The sequence below is a fragment of the Poeciliopsis prolifica genome, unplaced genomic scaffold (genome assembly GCF_027474105.1).
Source record: "Poeciliopsis prolifica strain line A6 unplaced genomic scaffold, Auburn_PproV2 SCAFFOLD014, whole genome shotgun sequence".
NCBI classification, from domain to species: domain Eukaryota; kingdom Metazoa; phylum Chordata; class Actinopteri; order Cyprinodontiformes; family Poeciliidae; genus Poeciliopsis; species Poeciliopsis prolifica.
Genome location: NW_026562389.1, coordinates 12,630,001 through 12,651,908, shown reverse-complemented (window position 1 = coordinate 12,651,908; position 21,908 = coordinate 12,630,001). Strand labels below are relative to the sequence as shown.

The 21,908-nt window shown below is 48.9% G+C and overlaps 1 protein-coding gene and 1 pseudogene across 1 annotated transcript; both read left to right on the top strand.

Annotated features, from left to right (window-relative positions):
* The first annotated feature begins 1,134 nt into the window (after positions 1 to 1,134).
* LOC129366253 (bile salt-activated lipase-like) lies at positions 1,135 to 8,823 on the top strand (annotated as a pseudogene).
* A 3,132-nt stretch (positions 8,824 to 11,955) lies between these two features.
* dok2 (docking protein 2) lies at positions 11,956 to 21,488 on the top strand. The gene is made up of 8 exons (XM_055039813.1): positions 11,956 to 13,826; positions 13,914 to 14,051; positions 14,125 to 14,292; positions 16,053 to 16,161; positions 18,413 to 18,582; positions 19,583 to 19,864; positions 20,091 to 20,204; positions 20,319 to 21,488. Exons 1-8 carry the CDS (start codon positions 13,767 to 13,769, stop codon positions 21,141 to 21,143), a joined length of 1,866 nt encoding a protein of 621 aa, XP_054895788.1. The 5' UTR covers positions 11,956 to 13,766; the 3' UTR covers positions 21,144 to 21,488.
* Positions 21,489 to 21,908: the final 420 nt, after the last annotated feature.

Below are 21,908 nucleotides of genomic sequence, written 5' to 3'. Positions count from 1 at the left end.
TTAATAAAACCAGCAGGATCTGTGTTCTGATCCATGCTACAGATCACTGCGGTGACCTCTGACCTCTGCTGATTCAGATGGATAGAAATAGGAGACGTAAGATTAGAAAGCAGAAGTTTTGGTGGCTGGAGGTTTTCTGAGGTTGGCGCTGAACCAGCAGATCCTCGTGCTGCCTTCAGGTGCTCCTGTAAACAGCAGCTGTGTGTTTTCCCAGCCGCCGCTGATCACAGCCAGCCGGCCCTGTTAATAATCCACCTAACCTTCAGAACACACACACACCCACACACACACACACACACACACACATACACGCACACACACACACACAGTCACACACACCCACACACACACACACACACATACACGCACACACACACACACAGTCACACACACACACACAGTCACACACACCCACACACACACACACAGTCACAAAAATCTATGTACAGAACAAAGACACAGGATCATACAAACATTAATGCAATATTTAACTTAGTATATTTAATAGAAATATCCTTGTTATCAGCAGGACGGCCTTTTTTTTGACATACACACACACACACACACACATACACACACACACACAGTCACACACAGTCACACACACACACACACAAATGCAGCATTCGTTTAATTTTAGCCTGAGAAAAGAATTTTATTCAATTTCGTTTTATTCTCTTTTAATAAACACCAAGCTTTACATGGATATAGAAGAATATATGCATATGTGAGTTTGATTTTAGTTTTTTGTTTTATTTATTTTTCACTCATTTTTACTTTTTGATCTTTGCAAAAATTTGTCAACTAATTTTTTCTCGGTTACATGTTTAGTCATGGTCGAGTTAATGACCTTCATCAGTAAATACAATAGTTTTGTTTTCTATGTTGTGCAGCTAAATGCATGTTGTATGAAGACTCAGCAGCAGCTGGGCTGGAGGTTTTTCCGGTGGGTTCCTCCCCTCGTGTCGCAGACCTTTTCCAGGTAAAAGTCAGTGACTTGGTTCTGGGCAGAGACGCATGAGGTCACGACATCATGAAGATTCATCCAATTGGAGGTGTCGCGTTTCTGAGCCAACCTGAACGCCCCACCAGGCGATATAAAGCAGGAGGTTCTGCAGGAGGAAGACACACATCATGATGATCCACCTGGTTCTGGTCGGGCTGGTCCTGAGGTCCGCTGCCACTGCGAAGGTCGGTTCGCTTCACTCTGATTTCTTCCTCTGATCAGCAGCTGATACGCAGCTGAACATTAAATATGTATATATTTGTAAGAAGACAGGAGAAAATATCAACTCCAGAGAAAACCTTCAGATTTTTTCTGCTGTTTTCCTCCTTCTCCATTTCTGGTTCTGGTTCTTTGATTCTGCTCCGCTTCAACCCAACCCAGAACCCACCTCTACATGGGTCAACATCTTGGTCATATTCCTGCACTTCTTCACTCAGTCGTTCCTCAGCATCACACCGCCCATACCATACTTTGTATAAGAAGCCTACTAACTGTGTGTGTGTGTGTGTGTGTGTGTGTGTGTGTGTGTGTGTGTGTGTGTGTGTGTGTGTGTGTGTGTGTGTGTGTGTGTGTGTGCAGCTGGGCGTGGTCCAGACTGAGGGCGGTGCTGTGGAGGGGCTGAATGTTGATACGGGTTTCTTCCGGACGGTGGAGGAGTTTAAAGGCATCCCCTTTGCTGACGTTCCTGGGAAGTGGGAAAAACCTAAACCTCATCCTGGTTGGGACGGTAAGTCCACGGTCTCATCGGGCAGCTGGTTCTGGTTCTGCTTCAGCAACTATGGGGGAAAAAAATCAGTCAGCTGATGATTCTTCAGTTTGATTCATGATTGTTTAAAATAGTTAAAGGTTTGCTCTGGCCTCAGAGTCACTAGAATCTACCACTAAACACATATTTTTATTCACAATTCATAACAGCAACAATTCATTGAACCCATGGGGGTAACTCCTGGGGGCTCAGGGAGCCTGGATCCCCCAATCCTGGAAAAGTCCAGAAGGCCTGCTATTTAAACAATATCAATGTAAAAAGGCAATAGAAACAAAAAACAAAATAAATCCACCTTTCATCTATGAAAAAAAATAAGAATGATTTTTTGGTCCCCCTCCCCATTGCTAGAACAATGGCTCAATCCAAAGTGTAGGAGGAGTAACAGCAGTTGAATGGTACTGGTTCCGTTAGAGCCGCTGAAGAGAGGAGCTAGCTGGCTGCTAGCTAGCTGGCTGCTAGCTGGCTGGTTGTTAGCTGGCCGGCTACTAGCTGGCTGGTTGTTAGCTGGCCGGCTGCTAGCTGGGTGGCTGCTAACTGTCTGGCTAACAGCTGGCCGGCTGGCTGACTGCTAGCCGGCTAGCTGCTAGCCGGCTGGCTGTTAGCTGCCTGGCTGTTAGCTGGCTGACTGCTAGCTGGCTGGCTGCTAGCTAGCTGGCTGCTAGCTGGCTGCCTGCTGGCCGGCTGGCTGCTGGCCAGCTGGCTTCTACTTAGAGCCTTTAAAGCTGCACAGTCAAATCTGAATATTTTTCCATAAAAACTCCGATGTTTTGAGCGTTAAATTGAAGTTATGATTCTCCCAGATATTCAATTTCTACATATTTATAGGTTCTCAGGGATCTAGGACATGGAAAAGCAAGAAAGGTTTAAAAATAAAGCAATTTAACAAGACATAACTTAAATAACACTTAACTTGTACTGGGAGCCACTACAATAAATCAATATTTATGATTAATTTAATGAAGTGGAGTCACTCATTAAAACTTTTTATTTAGTCTTCATTTTTGTAAAGGTGTACCAGAGATTAGATCAATGACTCTGAACCAAACTCAGATCTAAATGTTATATTCTGTCATGCTCCATGTTTTCCTTTGTGTTTATCTTGAGTGTTCAGTGTCTTGAGTTGTCCTCGTTGTCCTGTCTTCCCCTTCATTACTCCCATGTGTGTCTTGTTCCCTTGATTAACCTCAGTGTTGGGTCCTTGTCGTTATTCTGTTACCGTTGTTACTTGTCGTACGTTGTTTTGCTCTCAGCTCGTTTGTCCTGATGCTGCCGGTGTTGAGCCCTGGCTTCCGCTCAGCCGTGCTGCCTGGCCGCGGACTTGTTTGTTTCTGGAGTTTTTGTTCTTAAACTTTCACCACTCACCTTACCTGGGTCTCCAGCGTCTGCCTCACCACCCCCACTAAATCCCTATATGACATATTTGTTCTTGATAAGAACCAAATGTTGTATGTTGCTTTTTTTCACTAGTGTAAGTGCAGCAAGCTCTCACTCATCTTGCCCATTAAAGCTCTTTCATACACGACACATTTCTTCTAAAAAGGAGGTCTTGAATTTGACAGTCATCTTTAAATCTTTACTGAACTTAAAAGGAAATAAAAATAACAAACAGATTCAAAACAAATAGAAAGTGACGGTCAAAAGACTGTGTTACTCTCTCAGTGCCAGACTTCTACAATGATCAAGTACTTTCGTCTTTATGAACTAATTAGTCAACAACCAATCAAAAGGCACCATTTAATAAGCTTTAGGACAATACAATTACAGATGCTAATCTTTTTCAAATAAAAGAGTAAAATATTAAACTCACATAAACACAAAATAACATTTTGTATCAAGTTACAAAACATTTATATATGCTCCTACAACTGGTTCGCTCACACAGGTTACACACAGGTGTGTCACAAATGACTCTCCTTCTTTTGTCCTATTCTTCACATTTATGCAATCACATAAGCTTATGTCTGTCACTTAGTGGCCATAAACATTATTAATTCAGTCATCACATTAGACATTTAGATTTTAGTTTAACTATGGATCTCAACAGTTTGTTTACTGAGAAAAATATGTTTGTTGTTCTTCGCCACTCACTAGACATTTTTGGTCATGCAGCTTGTACACATTAAAAACTTTTTTAAACCTCATTACATTTCACTGTAACTTTTCTGACCCCGAATAATGAGATGCATTTTCCTCCTTTTTGCAAACTTGAGAGGTGGAAAAATTGGTAGCTCCTTTAAATCAGGACTAAAACTATTGATTTTAAAGAATCTGATGAACTGGCTTCCAGTTGGAAGCATGAAGATTTCCTCAAGAAGATTTCCTCTCGAATCTGTATTTTAACATTCACTACTTTTACATGTTACTTTCAAGTGTTTAACATGTTCAGTCATTTTGCTCCTGTTTTCCTTCAATATCCTGTAAAGTTCAGACGTGTCTGAGTGCTGCTTCATCAATAAACCAGGTTAGTCTACATACTGTTTGGTTTCTGTCGACTGTTTTCAGGAGTTTTAATAGCCACAAAGTCCAGGGAGCGCTGCCTGCAGGTGACGCTGTTGCAGACAAAAACCCAGGGCACTGAGGATTGCCTCTACCTGAACATCTTTGTTCCACATGGACTGTCAGGTAAGAAATAGGGTCAAAGTCTTACGTGGTAAATGTCCCCATATCCCCACAAACCGCCGCGTCCCCACAAACCGCTGTGTCCCCACAAACTGCCGCGTCTCCACAAACCGCCGCGTCCCCGCAAACGGCCGCGTCCCCGCAAACCGCCGTGTCACCACAAACCGCCGTGTCCCCGCAAACCACAAATGATCTCTTCTGTATTCATGCCTGCTCATACTATCATTCTCCTTGATGACTCAGGAACTGCTCAGCTCTGAATGTGATTTTCCAGTGATTATTCACAGCAGCACTTAGTGGATACTAGAGGAACTGCATTTCCTTGAATGAACCCTCTCATGTCTGATCTTTGTCTCCAGTGTCCACCAACCTCCCAGTGATGGTGTACCTTTTCGGAGGAGCCTTCCTGATGGGAGCGTCTGATGATGTGGAAGTTCTCGGAGAATCTCTTTATGATGGGAAGGAGATGGCTGACAGGGGGGGGTCATTGTTGTCACTGTGAACTACAGAGTTGGTACTCTGGGTTTCCTCAGCTCTGGAGATGAACGACTGCCAGGTGAAGACAAAACTATATCAACATCTGTGTTCATGTAAGCTGCTTTAAAACTGTTTTCAGAGGCTCAATGTGGATTTTCTGCATTAGAAATGTTCTTTCATTTCATCAATCACACTGGCTCATTTGCTATTCTGATGAAGGAAGCAACAGATAAACTGAATGTTTGAGTCGAAACAAGAAAGCGGATCATCAGTATATCATAGGTATGCCAGTGAAACCGAAATATCTGAATGACACATGTTGTTTTGGGATCATTTGCAGATTTCTCAGTACTTCTGGGATATGTATCTGGCTTCCTGCAGGTAAACTGAGTTCTGTTAGCTCAGCTGTAGAACAGCGAGAATCACAGGTTCACAGGTTCAGGCTGCTAAAAGAGCAGCTTGCTCTTTTAGAGGACCATGATGTTATTCACTGATGTTTAGGTTCATGAACATTTGGAGAACATTATTTCTGATGAGACACAAGAAAACTATTTTGGTTCTGGAAGGTTAGGGAATTTGAACCAACAGCAGAATTTAAATCTTGGTTCTGTTGCTGCAGTCAGACTCTAGTGATCTATGACAAATGGTTCCAGTTGAGTTGTGTTGTAATGAGGATCCATCGTTAAGGTCAAACAGCCAGCAGGTGACTTTCTGTGCCTCTCAGGTAACTATGGCCTATGGGACCAGCATGCTGCCATCTCCTGGGTCCATAGGAACATCCGGGCTTTTGGAGGGAACCCGGACAACATCACCATCTTTGGCCAGTCAGCCGGAGCTGCCAGCGTCAACTTCCAGGTGAAAACCATTGCCCCCAACACCCTGTTTTTGGAAGAGGTTTCCATCCGACAACTCCACCTAGTGTTGGTGTTTGGTTGTGTCCCAGATGCTGTCGCCTTACAATAAAGGGCTGTTCCGCAGAGCCATCTGTCAGGGCGGCGTGGCCCTCAGCCCCTGGGCCCTCCAGAAGAGCCCCATGGCGCTCACTAAAAAGGTTTTCACTCAAACATCATCCAGAGCTTTAGTTCTTTTCAGGCTCTGTAATGAATTCATCACATTTTATCTGAAACTTTCAACCATCAGATTGATGCAAAATGCTGCTATACACTTTCAGTTTGTATGTAAAAATAGATTCATTGCATTAAAATTTGAATAATTAATCAAAATTAATGTGTTAAATTAATTTTACAGGTTAATCATTATATTTTATAACTTTTGTTGCTTTTAATGAGATTGCAGACCTGAAGTTTTGCCTCTACATGACATGCAACCCCGACAGTTTACCCACAAGTCCAGCAGGAATTTCTGGCTGCTTTTGTCTTTGCAGATCGCTCGTAAAGTCAACTGTTGGCAAACTGAGGAAAATGACATGTTGGCCTGCCTGAAGACAGTTGACCCCATCAAGCTCACCATGGCAGGAAAAGTTAACCTGCTGGATATTTTCGGGAAAGGTCTGAACAAAAACACATCTGTAGGAACGCAGCCTGTCTCCATCTGTTGAACTTTCAGTTCAGCACTCAGTGTGACCAGACCTGTCTGTCGAGTGTTTCCCTGCAGACCGGACAGTGGCTATGCTCTCTGCTCAGGTCCCGTCATGGACCTGCTCCAGCTTGCGCCGGTGGTTGACGGTGATTTCATCCCAGATGATCCAAGCAAGCTTTTTCATAATGCGGCTCAGTTTGACTACCTGGCAGGTGTAAACAGCATGGATGGACACATATTTGCTGGAATCGATGTTCCTTCAATCAACAACATGAAGGAAACCACCACAGCGTTAGTACTTAAGAGACTTCATGTTGTTTTTTGAGGATTGTCATGAAGACTCCAGACTGGTCTCAGATGTGTGAATTGGTCTGGTTTCCTCCTCAGAGACCAGGTCAAAGGTCTTCTGACTGGCCTGATGAAAGAGAAGGGGGACGCCGCCGTCTCCTCAGCCTTTGATGTCTACTCTGTCCACTGGGGTTTGGCTCCAGATCCGGCCATAGTAAAGAAGACAGTGGCCGACATCGAGACAGACTTCCTGTTCCTGGTACCGACTCAGCTTGCCCTCCAGCTCCATGCCAACAACACCAGGTCAGCTGTGGCTCTTCTCATTCATTAGTGCCGACGTGCTGCTGGCGCTATTTGGGTCTCATCAGAACAGAACCTTTCAAAGTTCCTGCAGAAGACAGCTTACCTGTGGCCCTGTGTGTCCCTCAGCGGTGCCAGTACCTACTCCTACCTGTTCAACATGAAGACGCGGATCCCGGGATTCCCACACTGGGTGGAGGCGGAGCACGCAGAGGACCTCCAGTATCTGTTCGGTAAACCGTTCTCCCTCCCGCTGGTCTACTTCCCCCGACACAGAGACCTCTCCGGCTACATGATCGCCTACTGGACCAACTTCGCCAAGACCGGGTAAACTCCCAGCTTGCACTGAGACCACCAGCAGGGGTCCAACTGGGGCAGCACACATCTCAGCTTTACTGGGTTTTAACTGACTGCTCAGTCAGCTGGTCTGAAATGGTCAGAAGAAAAGTTTACCCAGTTTGTTTAAATGTTGCCTTTCTGGCTGCACTGGTCTGGTGTGACACACTAACTGGTGTGAACTGGTGGAGGCAACTGGGATGGATTAACTAGACTTTATTCTGGCCTGATCAGTAGGCTGATTATGAAGTGGTAAACACTTCATAAAAATATTTTAATTTTTGGTTCAGATCAACATGTCTGCAGTAACTTTAATGATTCATTCAGAAAGTGTGGAAACAAGGAAAACAAGTGGTTTTATGGTGATGACGTTATATAAACTGATATGGATAACCCAGATCCAACCTGAATTAGAATAACTTGTAAATTGGAGCCAAATTGATGTCTGCCTAATGGATTTGTCTGTTTAAAGTGGTGTGAACTGGTTTAAACTGGTATGATTTACCCTGATAAAGGAATTTCCTTTTCTCTCCAGAGACCCCAGCACAGGGAACAGTAAAGTCCCGGTTCTCTGGCCCGCCTTCACCAAGTACCACCAGCCGTACCTGGTAATAAACAACTCCATGAGCAAGTCCTCAGTCAGGTACCAGAATCCTCTGGGATTATTGCTAATCTGTCCTCATCTCACACATTCCTGTTTTATTCTAACCTTCAGAGCTGTGTGGTCTGATGAATCTGGGAAACACTTCATAGATCTCTTTCCAGATTTGAGTGTGAGGATTATAAACGTGATAAAGTAAATTTTTTTTCTCCGAAGAGTTTTTGCGGTGGCTCGTTTTTTTGTTTGTTTTCTTTGCGACAGTAGGCAGACAGGAATGAGGAGAGGGGGGAAGACATGCGGGAGTCAAACCCGTGACCTCCGGATTGAGGACTAAAGCCTCCAAATGTAGAGAGTGTTAACCCCTGCACCACCATAAACGTGGTCAGATTTAAACATAGCAGAAAATATGTGAAGGAGAAAGTTGGTCAAGTTTAAACAGGAAAACTCATTATGTCTTGACAATAAGCGATTTCTCTAGTCGAACACTTGACAACCTCTGGGATCAATAAGGATCCGGTGGGATCTTGTCAGAGGACGTGAACGATATCCAGATCTTTGTCATTGCTTCGTTCCTCTTCACTCTGCTGTGTTTTATTTTGATCCTGAGGTTTAACGTCTAAAATCTTCCTCTCAGCTACAACCTGAGATCGTTTTACGTGAAGTTCTGGACTCAGACCTACAGCCAGCTGCCGTCTGCAGGGATGATGGAGGAGAAGAAACGTTGACCCCTTGACCTTTATCCAGACACATAAATGAGATCATAAATGAATATGAAACCTTCTCTGTTTGCCCTTTGTGTCTAACATGAGTGTACATTAATTGTCCTGTCACATTCATTTTACACCGTGTTCCAAATTATGATGCAAATTGGATTAAAGTGTCATAAAGATCCATTTTTTGTTGTGCTATTAAATGTATAGATGGTTTTGTGTGTCTTTGAATCACTATAATTACTTTCAGAGAGCTGCTTGATCACTTTAGCTCAGTCAAAGTAAATCTACTTCAGAAGGATGTTCCACATTATTCATCAGGATTCCAGCAACATGGGAGGAGAAAGAATCTGCTGATGAAACCATCAGAGAGTGTAGAGCCGCAAGACAAGCTATGAAAACATGAGATATTGAACACTGAAGCGTTTTCATCGTACTGTGAAGAGATTTGTGGCTGATTGAGAACAAAGATGGTTTACAGATAAAGACTAAAGAGGAAAGTTTCTGTTCGGTTCCTGGAATCAAAAGATCAGCTGCTGAAATGACCTTAAAGCAGCAAACAGTTAATAGCCTCAAGGTGGAGGATCCACAGGGGCCCCAACCTGCTACTGGGCCCCAACCTGGTACTGGCCCCCAACCTGGTACTGGGCCCCCAACCTGCTACTGGGCCCCTAATCTGCTACTGGCCCCCAACCTGCTACTGGGCCCCAACCTGGTACTGGGCCCCAACCTGCTACTGGGCCCTAATCTGCTACTGGCCCCCAACCTGCTACTGGCCCCCAACCTGCTACTGGGCCCCCAACCTGCTACTGGGCCCCAACCTGCTACTGGGCCCCAACCTGCTACTGGCCCCCAACCTGCTACTGGGCCCCCAACCTGCTACTGGCCCCCAACCTGCTACTGGGCCCCCAACCTGCTACTGGGCCCCTAACCTGCTACTGGGTCCCCAACCTGCTATTGGGCCCCAACCTGCTACTGGGCCCCAACCTGCTACTGGGCCCCAACCAGCTACTGAACCCCCAACCTGCTACTTGGGCCCCAACCTGCTACTGGACTCCCAACCTGCTACTGAACCCCCAACCTGCTACTGGGCCCCTAACCTGCTACTGGGTCCCCAACCTGCTATTGGGCCCCAACCTGCTACTGGCCCCCAACCTGCTACTGGGCCCCTAACCTGCTACTGGACTCGCAACCTGCTACTGGGCCCCTAACCTTCTACTGGATTCCCAACCTGCTACTGAACCCCCAACCTGCTACTGGCCCCCAACCTGCTACTGGGCCCCCAACCTGCTACTGGGCCCCTAACCTGCTACTGGGCCCCCAACCTGCTGCTTGGCCCCCAACCTGGTACTGGGCCCCCAACCTGCTACTGGGCCCCCAACCTGCTACTGGGCCCCTAACCTGCTACTTGCGATATTGCAGAGTCATGTCAACCAACACAACCCAACAACATCCAGAGCCTTAAGAAACTCTGGGTGAATCTCATCCACCCCCAGGGCCCTGCCACTTAGGACCTCATCCCCAGATCGTCCCCAGAGGCTGGAGAGCCCCACCTAGAGTCCCCAGGCTCAGCTTCCTCAATGAAAGGCATGTTGGTGGGAATGAGGAGGTCTTCGAAGTACTCCGCCAACCGGCCCACAACGTTCCTATTGGTCAGCAGCACGTCATCCCCACTGTAAACAGTGTTGGTGCTGCACTGCTTCCCCCTCCTGAGACGCCGGATGGTGGACCAGAATCGCCTCGAAGCCATACGGAAGTCTTTCTTCACGCCCAAGTTTTTACCTGAGCAACCACCCTAGCTGCAAGCCCCTTCGCCCGCCGGTACCCATCAGCTGCTTCCGGAGTCCCAGAGGCCAAAAAGGCCCGATTAAGACTCCTTCTTTAGCCTGACAGCATCCCTCACCAAAAGTGTCCACCAAGGGGTTTGAGGGTTGCTGCCACGATAGGCACCGACGACCTTGTGACCACAGCTCCTATAAGCCTCCTCAACAATGGAAGAATGGAACATGGTCCACTCAGACTCAATGTCCCCTGCCCCCCCGGGACATGTTCGAAGCTCCGCCGGAGATGGGAGTTAAAGCTCCGTCTCACAGGGGACTCCACCAGACGTTCCCAGGAGACCCTCACAACACATTTGGGCCTGCCAGGTCTGACCGGCATCCTCCCCCATCACCGGAGTCAACTCATCACCAGGTAGTGGTCAGTGGACAACTCCGAGCCTCTCTTCACCCGAGTGTCCAAGACATACGGCCGCAGATCCAATGAAACTATGACAAAGTCAATCATCGAACTGCGGCGTAATATGTCCTGGTGCCAAGTGCACATATGGACACCCTTATGCTTGAACATGGTGTTCAAAAATAAAAGATCCTCCAGACTGAAATAATACATAAAACGGGAATGTCATTATTTCTTGCGGCCCGGTACCGGTTGGGTTGGATTGGATTGGGTTGGGTTGGGTTGGGTTGGATTGGATTGGATTGGGTTGGGTTGGGTTGGATTGGGTTGGGTTGGGTTGGGTTGGATTGGATTGGATTGGGTTGGATTGGGTTGGATTGGGTTGGGTTGGGTTGGATTGGGTTGGGTTGGGTTGGGTTGGATTGGGGTTGGGTTGGGTTGGGTTGGATTGGATTGGGTTGGGTTGGGTTGGATTGGGTTGGGTTGGGTTGGGTTGGATTGGATTGGGTTGGGTTGGGTTGGGTTGGATTGGGTTGGGTTGGGTTGGGTTGGATTGGATTGGGTTGGGTTGGGTTGGGTTGGATTGGGTTGGGTTGGGTTGGGTTGGATTGGATTGGGTTGGGTTGGGTTGGGTTGGATTGGGTTGGGTTGGATTGGATTGGGTTGGATTGGGTTGGGTTGGGTTGGGTTGGATTGGGTTGGGTTGGGTTGGGTTGGATTGGGTTGGGTTGGATTGGGTTGGGTTGGATTGGATTGGGTTGGGTTGGGTTGGGTTGGATTGGATTGGGTTGGGTTGGGTTGGGTTGGATTGGGTTGGGTTGGGTTGGGTTGGATTGGATTGGGTTGGGTTGGGTTGGGTTGGGTTGGATTGGGTTGGGTTGGGTTGGGTTGGGTTGGGTTGGATTGGATTGGGTTGGGTTGGGTTGGGTTGGGTTGGGTTGGATTGGGTTGGGTTGGGTTGGGTTGGGTTGGATTGGGTTGGGTTGGGTTGGGTTGGATTGGATTGGGTTGGGTTGGGTTGGGTTGGGTTGGGTTGGATTGGGTTGGGTTGGATTGGATTGGGTTGGGTTGGGTTGGGTTGGGTTGGGTTGGGTTGGATTGGGTTGGGTTGGGTTTGTTTGGGTTGGGTTGGGTTGACACACAGTGTGGCCTGTTTACTGAATAACGACTACAAGATGACATCATTCAGAAACTAGTCCAGACCAAGTTCTTGGTCTGGTGGAACTGGGGAATGTCCTCTCAGATGCAGATTTGTTCATACTAACATTTTCACCTGACTTTGCCTAATTGATGAAATGACCAAATTAGGTCAAAGGTCACTCGGCACATTGAAACGATGACATCTGCAGGATGTGGCATTGAATGTTTGTGTATGTAAAATATTTATGAACACTCTTGTTAGAAGTTATGCATGCTGTAATTTTTCTTACTTTTTATATGTATCAATAGATCAGATTTGTGTAATTTAGACGATGCAGATTCCCACCAGCAACAATTGTTGCCGAGTATAAAACCTACATTTTCATTAACATAACCAACATAACAATTCATAAATATCATGTGTTAGGGAGGACCAAGGATTGAAATGCATGCACTTATTTTGCAGGAATAAATTTGGGATTAAATGGGTTAATGAACATTTCCTTTTTTCTTGATATTATTTGATATCAGCGTCATGAGAGTAACAGAGCTTTATTGTTAAATATTATTTTACTAATTGCAGGATTTTCAATCTTTTCACTGAATAGCTGGCATTTTGTGCCTGCAAATATTTAGCACCTTTTATATCTAAATTAGGTGAATTTATGACCGGATCGTTTTTCCATTTTGCCAGATTACATAGCATTTATACCTAAATAACAGCCAATCCAGGTGATCGGAGGATCTCTAAGTAGATCCCGTTCTGCAACACTCAGTGGAAACAAGGCATCAGTTTGTTGGAGCTGGTTATAAGTCCACCATTTTGGATCAAAGCAGTCATGCTGACACTAGACCAGCTGCAGGTCATATGATCTGATTCGGACCTGGTACTGAGTCAGAATATCTCAGATTAACAGAGTTTTGCTGCTCTGGTTCCTGACTGGTTCTGTCCTGGTTCTTAAATGCTTGGAGTCGGTTTTCTCTGCAGGACTTATTCCACTAAGTTTATGTTCTGCAGCATATCAGCCTGTAGATTCTCAGAAAAAGGAAGCATCAACCCGCTGATCTCCTTGATTGGTGTGTCACAGCTGAAGCTCCACCTGCTGACAAACCACAGAGTCGAACTTCCTGTTAAACCGTCTGCAGCTTCCACTCTGCAACTTCTCTGCTCTGTTTCCCCTCTATGTGCATCTAATGCTCCCAGTTACAGTTTCTAAAACATGAGCAGGTAAAAGACATTTCAGTCTCAGTTCAGCTGCAGGAGCTGCTCTTCCTCCTCCGTTCTCAACACAACCACCAGGGGGCGCTTCGTTAGCTTCGGTTTCAGCTGCTGGAGCCTGAAGGGCAGCAGCTGCTGAGCAGTCCAAGTTCTGATGAGAAGCATCAGACCAGGGGAGTCTGCTGGAAATGAAGTGATGAGATAGAAACAACAGGAGGAAGAAGAAGAAAAAGCAGGAGAAGAAGAAGGAGGAGGAGGAAGAGGAGAGGAGGAGGTCCAACCAGAGGAGCGGCGACTTCTGCATCAGGAGTTGCAACAGAGACAGACAGCAGGAAGCGCACATGACACCCTGAACGTCACTCTGCTTCAGCAGCGAGACCCTCTGGACCGGAGCCACCTGAGACCGGTCAGAACCGAAACACGGGTCCAACAAAACCAGAGCAGAACCAGAAGGGCTGCAGGAGGAGGAAAGCAGAAGTTTAAGGAGGTAAAAAGAAGACAGTGGAGGCAGACGAAACCCGGATCTCTGACCAGAACCAGAACCAGGGAGGTGGTGCAGAAAGCGGTGGAGCAGCTGGTGGAGTGCGATGGAGGAGGACATCAGGAAGCAGGGGATGCTCTTCCTCCAGCAGCAGCGTTTCGGGAAGGTAAACCCTGCCAGGAACCTTGTGGGTCAACCTGACGGGTTCTGACGGCCCGGTTCTGACGGCCCGGTTCTGTTTGTGTGTGTGCAGAAGTGGAAGCGGGTGTGGTGCGTCCTGTACCGGGACAGCTCCTGCTCCATCTCCAGGATGGAGTTCTTTGAGTGTAAAGATGGAGGCAACGTGGAGAAGAACGACAAGACTCTGCGCAAGCAGCAGGAGAGCAAGAAGGTAACGCCCTCCTCCGTTTCCATGGCGATGACCCCCGTTTCCACGCCATGACCCCCGTTTCCACGGCCACCAGGTGATCCGGCTGGCGGACTGCATCCGGGTCTCGGAGGCGGAGGTGGACGGCGTGCCGCGCGACACCGGCGCCTTCCTGGTGGAAACCACGGAGAAGATCTTCGTGTTCGCCGCGGATCGGAACCAGCTGGACGACTGGACCCACCGGCTGTGCGAAGTCGCCTTCCCTGTAGGTACACCCGGTTCTGATCGGCCCAAAACCCGCTGATCTGACCCACAGCCCGGTTCTGGTTCTGATCTGACAGACACGCAGACAAGAAACAGGAAGAAGGTCCAAGACCGGTTCTGAGCCAGACCCGTCCTCTGAAGGTAGAACCAGCTGAGGTCAGGGGTCACGAAAGGTTGGTTCTGGTTCCTCTGGCGATCAACTGGACCACGACCAGAATCTCAGCCGGTCCACATTGATTTTCCTCCCATTCTACCAGCAGAACCAGCACTGTGGTACCAGACGGTTCGGCTGGAACCTCTGACCCAATCAGAACCGATCAGAACCAATCAGGATCTGATTCTTGAGGGTTTCTCTGTGAGATTATAATCTGGATTATCAGGGAAGCTGAGCAGCAGAATCTGATCTCTGCTTTTAGTTTCTGCTGCAGATGATGATCTAATCGTCATCATAGATTAGATTATAGATTATAGATTATCAGATCCACTGCTGGACAGGATGTTGGTCATTTCTGAAGGAAGGAAATCGGTTTAATCTGAGATTTAAATGACATCCTGGTTAAAATAACTCAGAGCTTCTTTACTTGATCAGATCAGTAATCCACTGATCAGGTTCTGGTCAGAGGTTCTGGTCCAGAAACAGTCGGGTCACAATTTAAAGCAGGAAGTTTGGAGCCATCCAGGTTTTAAAGATGCATCATATGATCATCAATGTGTTGATGGTAGAAGATAAATCAGTCAGTCTCAGCAGGGCCGGATCTCCATGGGGGACCGCCGGGGGCCACACTTCATGTCCTTAAAGCTTACTTATAAATATTAAATTTCTGTTTGTCCAGATTATTAAATTAAAATATGAACTCAACCAGAGAATATGTTTGTAAATGTCGTGTTAGGTCCCTGAAAAATGATGTCACAGGAACATTTCCGAGCCTCTGAGCTGCTAACAAGCTTAATGCTGCTCAAAGAGCTGAACTGTAGCAGTTTAATGCGCCTGCTAGCTGCTAGCCCACAATGACTGACTGGACTCTGATTGGTCGGAGCCTCAGCCTCCTTCCATTAGCATCCTTTTTTGCAGTTTATTTGTTTGGACCCAAACCTTCACTAATGGCTCTATGATCAACATCACAGCAGAACCAGAACCAGAACCAGGTACAAATATTACAGTAAAAAGCTGCTCTCCAAGCGAGAGGTCTCACTCTGACAAGAACTGCTGCTCTGATGCGTTTCTGGATAAAACTTTTGTTTTTCATTCAGAAGTTCATCATAAATACTGAAGCAAAGGCTAAATGTACGTAAAACTCCTACAAGGACTTTTGTTTTCTCAAAACGTTGCTCACGTAACTAAGTAAATGTAACTCAGAACCTGCTGATACCGGGTCAGCAGGTTCTGGTACAAGCAGCAGGCCTCTTGACTCACATCGCGACTTCCCCTTTAAAGGAGCAAACAGGAAGTCCAGGCAGCCAATCAGAGACGAGGAAGACTGAAGAATCAGAACCTGGACTAGAATCAGAACCAGGACCAGAACCAGAACCTGCTCAGGGTTGGACTGAAGAGAAAAAAAACACAAACTAATAAAAATTATATATATTTTAATAATAATAATGATGACGGTTCTGATGGAAGGTCCGTCAGACCTGGAGGTTCTGGATCAGGTTTATTCGTTTGCAGAAACGCCTTGAAGGAACTTGTTTCCTGTCGATTGGAGCGATTGTTTGTTTCTATGCAGACGATTCTGTGACGATAAATGGATTTGTGTCCCTCAGATGAGCTGGACGGAGGGCGGAGCCAAGCGAGGCAGCCTGCAGCGAGGAAACCGGGTGGAGGAGGAGGAGGGCATGGAGGACAACTCCCTGTACAGCGGCCGCGAGAAAGGTAGGACAGCAGGACAGCCACAGACCCTCAGGACTTCCTGTTTGCCGTCAGGACTTCCTGTTTGCCGTCAGGACTTCCTGCCTCGCCTGGTTGATCAACCAAACAAACGTTTGGACCCAGCAGTACCTGAGGTTTGACCTTTCACCTGTGAGCTGAGCTGCTCTCGGTTCTGGACGGGTCAGCCTTGTTCTGGCTCCTGCCGTCCAGAACCCAGGGCAGGTTGCATTCGGTTCTGATGGACCTGCAGACGTGTCTTCAGCGTCCTATTAGAAACGGGTCAGAACCGCAGCTGACCCGTCTTCAGGAGGCGACACGGCCCACATCATGTCACCACCTCTACCAGAACCGGGCTGCAGCACCGACCCATCAGCAAGATGTTCTGCGTTGAATATTTCTGCTATTTGGACCAGAACTGGACCAGAACCGGGTCTGCCCGGATCTGTCTACAGAGATTGTCTCTGTGCGGTGTGACGATCGGATCTCTGGGCCGGCCGGTTCTGGTTCCGGCCCGAGGACAGAAAGAGCTCGCCGACCCTGCAGGAGTTTCCACTGCGGTCGGCGCTGCAGCTCAGCGTAGTGGAAACTTTCAGAACCGGTTCCTTCCGCGGTCGCAGGCCGGCCAAGCGCTGCAGCGACGCAGACACCTCAGCTTTTATCTTGGCGGGACAAGCTTCCTGTTTCTCAGCAGGAAACGCTGACATCAGCCGAACCAGGAAGCTGTTGTCTTCAGCTTGGACTTCCAAGAGGGAACCGGACCTGCAGGTCGTCTGTCGCCACAAACCGGCTCTTTTATGAAAAGTGAGAAAATGTGAAAAGGAAGAGAAATAAGTTTGAGAATCTCAGAGTTTCCTCTAAGCACTTCTTATAAAGTGTCCGGTTCTGATCCGGTTCTTTCAGAATGTCTGGACCAGACACTCACAGTCAGAGTGGTTCTGGTTCTGATCTGGTTCTGGTCCTCGTTCCTGTCCTGGTCCTTGTCGATCTTCCTCTGAACATCTCAGCAGCTCAAAGCTTCAGGAAGCCACACTTCTATTTTTAGCCATTTGGTTCTGAGCGGTTCTGAGCGGTTCTGCCACAGGTCTGAGGTCAGAGCAAACGTCTCCAGAAGCTGCTGCTCCACTTCCTGCAGCACCTGCAGCTCCGCCGCACGCTTTCCCTGAACAAGAACAGCTTCAGTTCATCTGAGACCAAACTGCAGCCACCGACCCAGAAGTCCCTCTGTCAGGTCCAGAACCAGAACCTGAGACGAGACGAGGAAGTACGTTGAAGCTGCGACTTGTTCTGGACCGGCTGTCTTGGTTCTGGACCTGAGGAAGATCCGGGGTCCAAACCGAGTCTCACTTACCTGCTGAGCAGAACCAGGAACAAATTAGTTGCAAGCTAGTTGTACCTATAGGTACCTATAGGTGGCGCACATTGATCTGCTGATTGGCCCAGTAATCAGCGAACTGGGCCAATCTCCCAATGGGAGAAAACCCTGATGAGGCACTGAATGCAGATGAGAATCAAGTTGCACTGATCCTGCTGTTCTTCAGTTTCATTATTTCTGCCAAATTGAGTTTGTCAACCTGTCAGCTCAGCAGGTTGAGCTGCTTGTTGAAGCCTGTCGGGGTTCCTCAGGGCAGCCATGGCTGCTATAGCTAGCCTTAGCTAGCTCTCCACCATCAGCAGGTGAATGTGTGTGAATGTAGCTTTGGAGTCCACTGGCTTTGATAAAGCTGTGTGGAGCTGCAGGCCGTTCACCATGTGTTGCTCAGTGAGTTCAGATTAGAACGTTGGAGTTCACACAGCTTTGGATCCACAAAGATACGAATGTTTGTAGATTTTATAGTAGCAATTTGGGACAAGATTTGTAGAAACCTTTGCATAACACTAGGTGTTGGGGGCGTTAAAAACTTGTTAGCCTTTATCTTTGGAGCAGTGTTAAAACATTTTATGTGGTTGCAGTTATTTATCGCCTACATCCTCCTGGGACGTCGAGTTTTTACCAGCTGACAAAAGTTTCTTTCACTTCTCACTGGCGGAGCATTTCTCCACAGATTCCTTCCTGCCAGACACGACCTTCCCCTTAACGGGAAAAATGGAATCAATAATGATGCAATAAATAATCAATGCATGTGACCAATACAGTCACTCAGTTGTGTTTCAGAGGCCTGTAGAGTTCTGGACACTTGGTCCCAACGCGGCGCCACAAATGTCTCACAAATTATTCATCAAACTGTGAATTTATCAAACGCTTTGTGTGACACAGTGCGGGACTTCAAAGTGTCTGTCCGGAGGACGGACGCGTCGGATCGGTGCCGGCTGAAGGGGGACGGTGTCCTGAAAGCCGACATGGACGCACTGCACCTGATGGACAAGACGGGGGACATCCTGTACACCTGGCCATACCGGTACCTCCGGCGATTCGGAAGGGACAAAGTAAGTCCCTTCCGTCCACACGAGTCTGATGTCCTCCTCAGGGGACATGGGGCAGAGAGGGACGTGGAGCGGAGAGGGACGTGGAGCAGAGAGGGACGTGGAGCAGAGAGGGACGTGGAGCAGAGAGGGACGTGGAGCAGAGAGGGACGTGGGGCAGAGAGGGACGTGGAGCAGAGAGGGACGTAGGGCAGAGAGGGACGTGGAGCAGAGAGGGACGTGAGCAGAGAGGGACGTGGGGCAGAGAGGGACGTGGGGCAGAGAGGGACGTGGAGCAGAGAGGGACGTGGAGCAGAGAGGGACGTGGGGCAGAGAGGGACGTGGGGCAGAGAGGGACGTAGGGCAGAGAGGGACGTGGGGCAGAGAGGGACGTAGGGCAGAGAGGGACGTGGGGCAGAGAGGGACGTGGGCAGAGAGGGACGTAGGGCAGAGAGGGACGTAGGGCAGAGAGGGACGTGGGGCAGAGAGGGACGTGGAGCAGAGAGGGACGTGGAGCGGAGAGGGACGTGGAGCAGAGAGGGACGTGGGGCAGAGAGGGACGTGGAGCAGAGAGGGACGTGGAGCGGAGAGGGACGTGGAGCAGAGAGGGACGTGGGGCAGAGAGGGACGTGGAGCAGAGAGGGACGTGGGGCAGAATAGCTTCACCAGGGCTGCTGAGCGGGTCTCCTGTCTGCGTCTCTGCTGTCCTCAGGATGGACGGGGACAGTGTCTGGGTTCATCAGCAGGGGAAGCGAAGGATTCTGGTTCTTGGAGACCAATCTGTTGAGCTCTTGAGGTCGATGGACACTGTCCTTTGTTGTCCCAACCTGCCTGTTAATGGCGTCCAGATCGGCTGATGCTTGTCCTTCCAGTTTGATCTCGTTTGTGTTTATCTTGATGTTCAGATGTTGAGACCAACATCTCCAGAATAAATGTGTCATGATTGGACACTTGCAGGTTTTGTGATGCTGTTCTAGTCCAGGACAGAATCGCTGATGCTAAACAGCCATTTTGTTCCCTCCAGTCCACCTTCTCCTTCGAGGCGGGTCGCAGGTGTGACTCCGGCGAGGGAAGCTTCGAGTTCGACACCAAGCAGGGAAACCTGCTGTTCCAGGCCGTCGAGGCCGCCATCAACCTGCAGAAGATCTCCCTGCCCCACAGACAGACCTCCGGAGGGGGCCCCATGGCCCCAGAGACCGGCCCCAACCACCACAACCTCACCCTGCCAGCCCCACCCGCTAACCCCGCCCTGGGCCACAGCCGGACGCCGCCGCCCCAGAAGCAGCCCCGCGTCCAGGTCCAGCAGGTACATCCTGGCCTTCACTAGAGGAAAGACTTCAGAATAAAAGCATTGTTTATATGAAACATGCATTTATCATGTGATCAGTTTTTCTGCTACAGATTCATTTATTCATGTAAATGTTGAAACTCAAGGAGGCAGCAGGAGTTTGGGAGTCTCCCTGTGAAGGACATTGTGTGTTGCTGGACTCTTGGCCGGGTCACAGGTCAACCCGGTATTGTTGTGTCTGCAGGGTGATGAAGGTGTGTACAGCATGGTGACGGAGCCTCAACACCTGCAGAAGATCCATCACAAAGACGCTGAAAGCTGCAACTCTTCACAGCAGCAGCAGCAGCGCCCCCAGCTGGTAGGATTCAGTACTTGACTTACAAGATAAACAAACATGAAACGTCTAAATGCCCAGGACTATTGTTGATGTTTAAGAATGACCTTTGACCTGGATGGTTCCTGCTGTCTTCAGGCCCGTCTGGAGCCTCCAGTGGATAAGATGCTGACCGGCGTGAAGAGTTTGACCCTGGACACCCGCGGCCTCCCCGTCCCCAGGAAGAGCCAGGTGAAGATGATCTCCAGCTGCCCGTTGCCCAACGCCAGCCCCGAATCAGGCGGCAGCCAGCTGCCAGGGCCCGGCTCCAGCCCCGCCCCCGGCGCCCGCCTCAGCCCCAAACTCGCCTCCAACCCCAACCTGGAGCAGACCTACTCCCAGATCAGCATGGCGGACGTCGGCGGGCGCGCCACCAAGAAGGACAAGAAGGGCGGTGGCGCTGCGGTGACGGGCAGGGATCCGGACTACTCGCTGCCCTTCGACACCCTCGCCTCCAACATCATGTCCGACATCCTGGCGGCGGATCAGGGCGGTCCGGGCGCTGACCCGCTCTACGACAGCATTGACGAGATGAAGATCCGGAACATCTTCCGGAGCGAAGCCAGGACAACAGACAGGAAGGTGGACCACATCTACGACGAGCCCGAAGGTTGCGCGGCGGCCACAGGGTCGCCGGCCGCGCCGGCCGCGGCTCACCCCTCGGTCTACGACGACCCAGAGGAGATGAGAGGAGACGCCTGGAGGATCATGGGTACCTCTGTCGACCCCAAAGGACACGAGTATCCCTACAACCCCCGTGTGGACGACTACGCCGTGCCCAGGAGGCCCAAGAGGGCATTTGCTTCCCAGAAGAGCATCACTAGTGAAGAAGAGGAGCCGCAGGAGGAGGAGGGCGACAAACAGGAGGAGCTGGAGGAGAAACAGTTTTCACCGTACGACAACCTGGTCATGAAAATGGCCTAAAGGAGACAGAGCCGCCGATTCCTCCACCTATCGCCTGGCTGGACGGAGGACATTCAGTAACTTGGCGAGCTTTATGAAGCAGCTTCCATGTTGAAGAACCTGGATCTCCATGGATCCCTCGCTACAAAGATCTGTCGCTGCCTGCAGCCCAGACTGCAAACCATCTGAAAAACTGTAGCTTGAGCTAAAGCTGCTGTTGTTGTGTGACTGCTACCCTCTGCAGCTAACCAGCTATGCTAAAGTCATTTTTCCTGTGTCCGTCTAATTTTGACCCGTTTCATTTTACATGATGTCTTCATGTAGTTCATGTTTTGATGTCATTAAACAGAACCGATCAAGCTTCAAGTCAGACATGTTGGATGTTTTATCTGTTCAGTGAGATGTTAGCATGCTAACATTAGCTTTGTTAGCCACATCGCCCCTAAAGTTAATTCATGCTTCATCTGAGGGGTCAAAACCGGGACGGTTCTAGAGGACTCCAGACGGTTCTTTATGGTTCTGGAGCTGGCTGGACTCTCTGCTGCACCAGCAGAGGAACCTGCTGCGGTTCTGGTTCTGGTCGTGTTTCTGCAGGTTTGTCTGTGAAGCCTCCAGGTTGGAGCAGCCAGTGGTTCATCTCCGTGTGAGCGGTTCCAATCGGATCGTCGTGTCTGAAAGTTTCTCTTCTCTCGCCTCGGGCCGTCGGCGCTCTGATGCCTCTTCCTGTTAAAGTCACAGCTCTCTGAGTGCTGTTGCTCTCAGGTCAGAGGTCAGCTCTGGCTGATG